This window comes from Fundulus heteroclitus, chromosome 18 (genome assembly GCF_011125445.2).
Source record: "Fundulus heteroclitus isolate FHET01 chromosome 18, MU-UCD_Fhet_4.1, whole genome shotgun sequence".
Taxonomy (NCBI): domain Eukaryota; kingdom Metazoa; phylum Chordata; class Actinopteri; order Cyprinodontiformes; family Fundulidae; genus Fundulus; species Fundulus heteroclitus.
Genome location: NC_046378.1, coordinates 25,140,972 through 25,150,432, shown reverse-complemented (window position 1 = coordinate 25,150,432; position 9,461 = coordinate 25,140,972). Strand labels below are relative to the sequence as shown.

General features: G+C 40.1%; 1 protein-coding gene across 1 annotated transcript; it reads left to right on the top strand.

The window, feature by feature from the left end:
* Nucleotides 1-239: 239 nt before the first annotated feature.
* On the top strand, nucleotides 240-2,783 carry LOC118566758 (zinc finger BED domain-containing protein 5-like). Its single transcript, XM_036150127.1, has 2 exons — nucleotides 240-2,080; nucleotides 2,242-2,783. Exons 1-2 carry the CDS (start codon nucleotides 562-564, stop codon nucleotides 2,571-2,573), a joined length of 1,851 nt encoding a protein of 616 aa, XP_036006020.1. The 5' UTR covers nucleotides 240-561; the 3' UTR covers nucleotides 2,574-2,783.
* The last annotated feature ends 6,678 nt before the right edge of the window (nucleotides 2,784-9,461 follow it).

Below are 9,461 nucleotides of genomic sequence, written 5' to 3'. Positions count from 1 at the left end.
ATAAATAACGGCGTTTGATTCACACAGCCACATGTTCATGTTTTACCGTGATTTGTAGGCTCCTTGGTGGACCACAAGAGAAAAAAGAAAACGTTAAAAATCTTTTTTTTTTTAAATTGTAACTCCGCCATAGTGTGTCTTTATGGTTCATTTTGCCGGTCTCAAACCCGGGTAAAGGAGGAGGGTTAGTATTGAAATAAATTAAACATTAATAAGAAAAAAATAATAATTATTATTATAATAATAGTAATAATAATAAATAAACATTAATGGACAGAAAAAAAGTAGCTCTATATATTCTGAGTGTCTTTATTCACTTTTTGTCTGTCTCTAACAACGTTATTTCTCCCACAGCGCCAATAACTTACACATCACATCATGTGGCAGATTATGCAAATTAGGCGATGATGTCATTCAGTGACTTCTAGTGACTTTTAGCACAGCCAATAGCTACTTTCCTTACTGAGGAGTTGGCAACACTGTCGCGCTCACATACAGTATCTGTATCTGTATACATCTGTTTCGCGCCATTGGGTCGCAGGCTATTGTGGACAAGATAACATGGATTTTTTTGTGACACGGACCTCAAAACTTGTCGAGTCGGCACCAGCAGAGAGACACCAACCAGACGGGCCTAATAAACCAAAAAGCCAACCAAAAAGAAAATATGATGAAGGGTATCTTGCTCTTGGATTCACGGCAGCGGTGGTGGGGGCAGAGGAGAGACCGATGTGTGTCCTGTGTCTTAAACCGCTAGCAGCAGACAGCATGAGACCCAACAAATTAAGAAGACACCTAGAGACCACACACCCCAGTCACGTCAATAAGCCTCTTGATTTCTTTCAAAGAAAACTGGCAGAATACCGTCAACAGGAGACTCGCATGGTAAAAGCTGCATCAGTAAACAGTAAGGCACAGATGGCTTCATATAGAGTAGCATACAGAATCGCGCAATGCAAAAAACCGCACACAATTGCCGAGCAGCTCGTTCTCCCCGCTGCTCTAGACATGGTGTCAATTATGCTTGACGAGACAAGCGCCGCAAAATTAAAAGCCATCCCCCTGTCCAACGACACAATTGCGAGGCGTATATGCAACATTTCCAGTGATCTTGAAGAGCAACTCATAGAAAAATTAAAAGACAGTCGTTTTGCATTACAAGTGGACGAAGTTACTGACAGCAATAAAGACTGCTTGTTCATTTCGTACGTCCGCTTTGTAAATGGCGAGTCACTGTGCGAGGATTTGCTGTTTTGCAAATACATAAAAAATAGAGCCACAGCCGATGAACTGTTTAAGATCATGGACAATTACTTTAAAGAACACGGCCTTAAATGGGAAAACTGTGTGGGCTTTTGCTCTGATGGCGCACAGACCATGGCAGGTTCAAGAAACGGGCTGCAGGCGCTAATAAAGAGGGTTGCGGCAGATGCGCATTGGACGCACTGTGTCATTCACAGGGAAGCGCTCGCGTCAAGACAGCTCAGCCCTGAACTAAATGAGGTTTTGACAGAAGTTGTGAGCGTGGTAAATTTTATCAAAACCCGACCTCTGAAAGCGCGACTATTCGCCGCACTTTGTGAGGAAATGGGAGCTGATCACACATCTGTGCTGTTTCACAGTGAAGCACGGTGGCTGTCCCGGGGTAAAGTGCTGTCGCGCGTCTTTGAGCTCAGGGCACACATTCGGATCTTTTTGGAAGAGGAGCACATGTATGAGTCTGCAAGCAAGTTCAGTGATGAACAATTTCTGTTGAAACTGGCCTACCTCAGCGATGTGTTTGGCAAGCTGAATGAATTAAATCTTCAGCTTCAAGGCAAAGACAAGCACCTACCTCACCTGGCAGACAAGATCACCGCATTCATCCGAAAGCTTGAGGTATGGGGCAGGCGCCTCGATCAGCAAAACATAGATGTCTTTGAGAACCTGAGTGAAGTTGCTGAAACCACTGAATCTGGAGGCGCCACAGTGATCCCATGTATTAAGCAGCACCTCTCTTCCCTGAGTGGATTGTTTCAAAAATACTTCCCAAACAACAGTGCTCAGTATGCCTGGGTTATGGATCCATTCAATGCAGCAGGTTGGTATTTTGACATTTTATTGAATATTGTACTCATATAATATACATGAATTTATTTCTGTTGTATGCTAACTGGAATGGATTGTTGTCAAACTGATTTCTTTGTGTTTATTATGCAATGAAAAATAGAGTAAGTCTATTTTTTTCTATTCTCTCTGCAGCACCTGCTGATTTTAGGTCTGCTGAGGAGGACCAGTTTATTGACATGACGTCTGACTCCACCCTGAGGCTCAGGTTTAATGCTCAGACTCTTAGTGAATTCTGGTTTGGAGTGGAGAGGGAGTATCCACTCATCGGGCAGAGAGCTGTGTGCATTCTTCTTCCCTTTGCCACATCATATCTCTGTGAGATGGGCTTTTCAGCTGTTGCTTCACTGAAAACAAAATACAGATCTCAGCTGAACATTGAGCATGACTTGAGAGTGGCAGTATCAAGCCTGCAACCCCGTTTTGAGAAACTGTGCAATGCAAAACAGGCTCATTGCAGCCACTAATGCAGGGATAGACCTGTCTTGCCAGATGGATTTTACTTCTTTTCTTTTATTAACATATTGCAGTGTGGCACTTTAATTTTTTCTAAGCTTGATACAAATTTTGACACAGCTGCATTTTTATTTTCTTTATTTGTGAGCTTGCTGTTATTTGATGTAGATAGTTTGTATTTAGATACTACTTGTTACTTCAATAAAATTGAAACATTTTAAGATTTTTGCATATTTCATTAGCATTGTGTTGGGGCGATGGGGACAGGTGGGGCTTGAAAATTCTCCCTTGTCCAAAGTGGGGAATGACAGAAAAAGTTTGAGAACCACTGCACTAACCATTAACCACAAGCAAAGTAAAATAATGCCTCTTATGTATATATATTTGTATTGTTAACCCAAAAGGGGTGAATTGTACTCCTAGAGAAATTAAATCACAGATATAAAAACCACAGATGACCACAATTAGAATAGTTTAACTAAGCATTAAATAAAAAGTAATAAAAAAATAAAACAGTCCAGATGATGTAACAGCATGTAAATGGGTCTGGCTAATTCATGGAGTGATGTGATAGTTCTTCAAAACACAAGCCTGATGCTAATAATCCGACTAGCCACACTGAGCTTCAACCAGCTAAGCTAAAGAGTCAAAATGGCGATTGCTCAGGCAATGAGCTAACCATTAATCACAGTTAGATATCACAAGCACATGGAGATAACCAATGGGTGGCTAAATCGACACAATGACAAAATCTACTAGCTGACCCAATAAATGGGCTTCAAACAAATCTCAGCAAAGCCCAAAAATAAGCAGAGGGAGAGAGGAGAATGGAGGGAAAAGAGATTGGTGCCTAACAATAACGACGGCGTGGCTCGTTCAGAATAATAATGATGAGATCCACAATAATAACTAACCTTTGGAGCGGTGGTCTCACAGCAAGCAAATAAAAAGAAATACAGTAAGCAGCTAATCACCTGAATTCAGTCACAGCATGTAAACATTTGAGAGATCAACAACCCCTGCTGGAGTAAAACATCGGCATTAAACATATTTCTAAATAAATTCTGCCCAGGCAAATATTGGTGTCAGGGTTCCTGTGTGAGTGCGAGTGATACATCTCTTCCAGCGAGGATCTTGGTGGAAAGCCTGGGCAGCCCTCACAGGTGGAGCTCATTGAGCTCATCAGAGTGCTGGGGATAAAGGAGCAGCAGACCCTTCACTCAGTGCTGGATGATTAACGTCTACTGGTAGTTTCTCCGGCCACGTCCTGTAGTTAGCTATCTCAAGTCTTTTGTCAGTCATTTGATTACTTACCAGAGGTTGATGGTCACTGTGTTTGCTGTCTTCAGGTCATTTTTTTTTCGTCACTGGATCTTCCTAGAGGGATTAATTCAGTTACCAACTCCATCTGTCGGACCCGCCTGCAAGTGCCTGCCTGCTCGCTCCATTGCCCCCCCGGCTTATTTTTGGATAAGCGTCTTGCTTATCCGAAAATAGGTTCAAAAAAATAAAACAGCTGAACTTCCATTCTGAAGCTGAAGACATTTCGCTTCTCATCCAGGAAGCTTTCTTAATTCAAAATGTTTGGAGTAGTGTGGAGCTCCAAGCTTTGTAGACCTGCTGACGAGAACTTGTTAAAGCTTAGATTCACATGTACTGTAGATTAACCTGTAACTGATGAGCCCTCACAATGGAGAGTTGTTAGACTCATCATCTGTCTGGCCTACAGGAAAAATGTTTTGTAACCTTGGATTGATCATGCCTGGATGACTCAGAATCTTTGCCAACTTCTTGCTAACTTCACAGCGAGCCATAGTAAATGGCTGGAGATGCTGTGTTTTCTGTCTGTGCAGAGGATGTATCACAGAGCAGTTCTTGACCAAAGGAGAAAAGGACATCTCATCTGTCAACAGGGAAGGGGAAAAACTGCTTTGTTTTCCTTGGTTGTGAGCTACAACCTAATTTTCTTTTGTAAAACCTATAACAATAGGTGAAGGTGGGGTGCGGCTTTTGTCCAGCAAAAACATTGACCGCCGGTGTCAGGATCCAGCCTGAGCAGCACCTGTCAGGCTGCTTCCGGCCCTGCCTTTCCTCTCCACAGGTAACGACAGTTTGACAGGGGGGCGTGGCCCCTCAGCTGATCCTTGTTTCACGGCGTGGCGGTGGGCTATTTAAGCAGCAGGCTGCCAGCTGGACACCGCCAGAGTGTTAACTTTGTATGGTTGCCTCGCTCCGGATCCCTATCCGCAGCACCTCATTGATCATGAGTCTGATCCCTAGACCCACCGAGGACTCTTGTGATTGACCTGCCAACAGCAGATCATTCCCAAGCCGCTCCAACGGATCTCTCTCTCTCCACTGGTCAGCCTTTCTGCCACCGGCTCCACCGGCCCGCTGTCACTCCATCTTAGGCTGCTTGTTCTGTGCTGGATCCTCTCTCTGCCACTCCTCCGGCATCTCACTCCATGAATAGTGGTAAGCATTGCAGCACGTGGAAATATTCTCACCGGTTTTTTCCCCACAACTGATCTCTCCCTCTCTCCCACATTTACCTTCATGTCCCCGCCTCCGGTTCGTGTCCACGGAAGCCCGCAGACGTTACCGACAACTCCTGTCGTCCCTTTCCCCTTTCCTTCAATAGAAACACTAAAATCTACCAACGTTCTCCTGAGCGTGCTCTGCATGTGAGTAAAAGCCTTAAAAAACATGACAACCAGTTCCAGCACGTGTTCCAACATGAGGGATCTTGAGCTGAGATGACGTTCTCTCCATTACCATGTATACTGCAGAAGAGATGTGCCATTGCTTGCATGGTAGTTTGATCATCTCAGAGGAGTGATAACTGGTGCCCCGGGTTTGTTCCTAAGCCATGTTGCATAGTGGGAGCTGTAGGCCATTTTATGGCATAACAGTCTGCACCCAGTCTTCTGCATCTGTCATTCATTCAGTCCATTGATGTGTTTGTATCTTGTTTAAGACATATAACGTACTGAAGTCCGGTGTTGGCAGCAATTGGCTTTTTTGACATTGAAATACAAGCTTAGAGTGCAGCACCATGCATTCTAAGCATAATGTTCTTCAACTTCAATAACACTGTAAATAGAAATATTAGTGTTACTGTATAACTTCAACCACTTTAGCTTTTCCACATTTGGCCATGTTATAAAAACAAAAACCAATGTATATTATCTGGAATTTAATGGATCAACACAAAGTAGCAAAAGTATTATTGAAAGGGAAATTATATCTCCTTAATTTTTTTTCTCTAATTTAAATCTGAAAACTTTGGTTCTCATTTGTAATAAACCACTTGGATTTAAAGGTTTGTACAATTACTACAGTGTCACCTGCAAGTCTTGTCTTATGTCTTTACCAGAAAAATTGTTCACTAAAGAGGCCATGACAACAAATTTAATTTTTGTGAGGTTTTGGGGTATAATATGATCTGTTGTGCACTGACGGGGTCATGTGAATGAATACCTGCTGGGCGCAGTAAGCTTTGTTGCTTTTCTCAAAAAAGGTCAGATCAGAAAATGGATTGTCTTTCTGCGTAGGTTGTTTTTCTGCGTAATTCATATTCTCCAATCAGAGCACACCATAAGCTAACAGGCCTCAGCCTCTCCCCTCCTCACATGCTAGCATGTGAGACAATATAGGAACTGCAGACTTTCAATTAAACGAAGTACATGTTTTTTTTCAATAATTGTTTTATCATTCTCTTCCTTTTATCTCCTCTTTCTTTCACCTTTTCTTTTTTTCTTGTTCTTCCTTTCCTCTCCTACTTTCCCATTGTAGTGTCCATATCATTTGAGATATTCCCCCGCATGAATCATAATAAAACTATTCACATTCATAAATCAAGCGGAGCCCGCGGGCCGTATGTTTGCCACCCCTGATCTAAGGCCTACAGGGTACAACAGGATTTATTGAGGCCAGATTTTCGATAGGAAGACTCAATTTAATAATTCTTTGACCTTTGAAATACAAAAGGATGGGGAGTTTTTCTTTCCACTCTCGCTTCATGCTTGCTCGGTATGAGGGATTGCTGTAAGGCCAGGAGGCCTTCAGGAGGAGTGAATGCTGCTTGTCAAAACTTTGAGGCAATCAACTGGGTTCCCTTATATAGGAATTATTTTGACCAATCTGTATAATCTGATTGAATTTGACTTTGGAAAGTGCCTTGAGATGACATGTTTCATGAATTGGTGCTATATATATAATAGAATTGAATTACACACAAATGTACAACACACAGATTACGATCAGATTTTTGTCAAAAATAAATAATGTTGTGCCTTCCTCACAAAATCCCAATAAAGAATGGCCTGTCGAATGAAACAAAGAGCAAACCATTTTTTTCAAGGAAAATACTTCATGTCTTGAAATTGGAATTGAACAGCTGGATCAAGGTGTCTGGGAACTTAAGTATGTAGTTTTAATGTGACAAACTGGTCAAAAGTTCAAGGGGTATGAACAAAATTGAACACCATTTTTATTTTTAAACTGAGAATGGGCTAAAATTATTTTTTTTTTTCTCAAAATCTACCTTTTTATATTTTACCCTGCCTTTCTATATGACAGTATGAACAGGTTATTGGATTGATTCTGCTATTCATTCAGAATTCTGCAGGTCTAAATCCATGGCTACTCTGCACCTGCCAACACATTGCTCTTTCTTTATCTCTTGTTTAGGTTGCCAGTTAAAAACCTCTATCCAGATGTCCGATTCCAGTTTCAGGACATGAAGGATTTTCTTTTGAATTTTTTATTATGTTTCTATCCATAAAACATACATTTAAAAGGATTCCGTCTGATTTTCTTTCATAAAAAACAAATTAAATAAATAAAGAAATATCTCAGTAAATACTTAATTTGTTAAAGTTAATGTTGTATGTAATGCATGTTCAGCAGGGAATTAATTATTCAGACTTTGAATATCCAAAACGATTTTTGTAAGCTCAATGGATAGATTTCTCACGTATGACCTATCTTCATAACTCCCTCTTGGTTACTTTTTTTTTTTACTGCAACCTCATCAATGTGTCACCGCAGAGCGCCATTTAAAAAAAATACAAATCAAACGGGATGGTGTGTTCAGACTGTGCACCATGGTATCACTAATGGATTCTGATTTTCTCTTTTTCTGGGGGGAAAAAGTGTGAGGTTGAAATTGAATTTGTCACAGGAATGATTTTCCTCCGCAGGGACAGAGGAGAGAAAAGATCATCACCGTGTTTTGCTTATCATTTTGTACTAGATACACACTTTCTTTCATTTTGGCAGGCAAGTAGGAATGTTGGTAGGTAACTGAGCCATAAGTCACAATCAGCCATGGCACAGTCCATCGTGGTGTTTAATGATGTTTAATTTCAAAGAAAGCTGATCTAGATATGTATCTTTCATGCATTAAAATAACCAGATAAACAAATCTGTATTTTCCCCCATTCAATTCAATTCAATTCAACCAGATGGATTAAACTACTTTTTTCAAAGTAAACTGTAACACTTTTAAAGAATATACAGTGAAAAAAATATTTTTAGTTAAAATTGTTGACATCTTGGGGTCTTTTACCTACATTTACTAAGCTCTTTGGAGTAAAAAATATATGGTTTATGACAGAGGTAAAAGCATAAACTGGTGTCAAAGTGCAGATGAATTACTTGCGTTTTGGGGACTTAAATCTCCCTTTGCACCATTTGGACCACCAGATTTTTAAGCGATGAAAAGTTTGTCGCGCCATAATAAATCACAAACTTAAAAATTAAATATGTGTTGTTTAGGTTTATAAGAACAGATTGGAAATAAACTCTGCAGTCCCCTAGGTTTTGAAACAAAGCCTTTGTCCTTAATTTCCATCAAATGTTTTTTGGACAAAAATAATTAGGTCTTAACACACATACATTTCATAAGCAGGAACAATAGGGGACCTTAGATAATTATGACAGATAATTGTGATAATTGTGTGTCATCTCTGATTTCTTTTTTGGACATCAAGCATATAAATATCTAAACTAAATTTTTAAAATGTAACAGCACCAGCATTTATAGCGTCCAAACAAAATAAAATCAAAGACTGTCCAAAGGTGCATTTCTTTTTCAACAAGTGTACAATTATGATACGAGTTTGTATTCCTTTTAAAAGAAACACTTTTTTTAACAATTGAAAGACATTAAAGGAACAATAAGCAAAATGTCATTATTTTATATACAAAGAACTAAAAATATAGTTTTGTGATGAACTAAAGGTATCTTTAGATGGACTATGATTAAACGTCACACACCATCTCTCCGTGTTGATCTCCAATCCCTTGTTTACACAGCCGGACCAGCACTTGCATGTACGTGCACGTGAAAAGCTGCCACTCAGGGGTTAGCCACTCCCTGCCCATAAAATGCCAGCGCGAGGCACAACATGGTGGAGAGCACGTCCATTGGATCAAAACCTTCTTTTGCTAACAGCTTTATAAAGCTATGAGTTACTTACTTCTTCACTAGGCATGCTTCTCTGTAAAGTGATCCTGCGTTTGGGTCCTTTACAAATATGCACATACTAGCTGATGGGTGAGAAGGGAAATGGGTGCTGAGAGCTAGAGCGAGGGAGAGAGAGGCGTGGTTTGATGCACATCTTGTTTTGGTCTACAGACAGTGCTCAAGCTCCACCTAGTGAAAATGTGCTCATTGGTCCTTTAAGTGTCGGTGGCCTTTTTTAGCATTTTAACAGTATTTGAAGAAATGTTTTCCAGATAGCATCAATCAACATTTACAATTTTTGACATTTTAGATTGCCAAAATTGCTTTGTTATAATCCACAATTAAGTTTTTATAAAAGTGAAATGAATTATTTAGCAAACAAATAAAGCAGCTTTTAATGTTGATGTCTTTTTAATATTTAGCTAAC

Excerpts from the sequence above, each read along its gene's own strand:
- LOC118566758 (XM_036150127.1), top strand. The coding sequence starts at position 562 with ATGGATTTTTTTGTGACACGGACCTCAAAACTTGTCGAGTCGGCACCA. Across the intron at positions 2,081-2,241 it reads GGATCCATTCAATGCAGCAG|CACCTGCTGATTTTAGGTCT; the intron begins GTTGGTATTTTG and ends TTCTCTCTGCAG.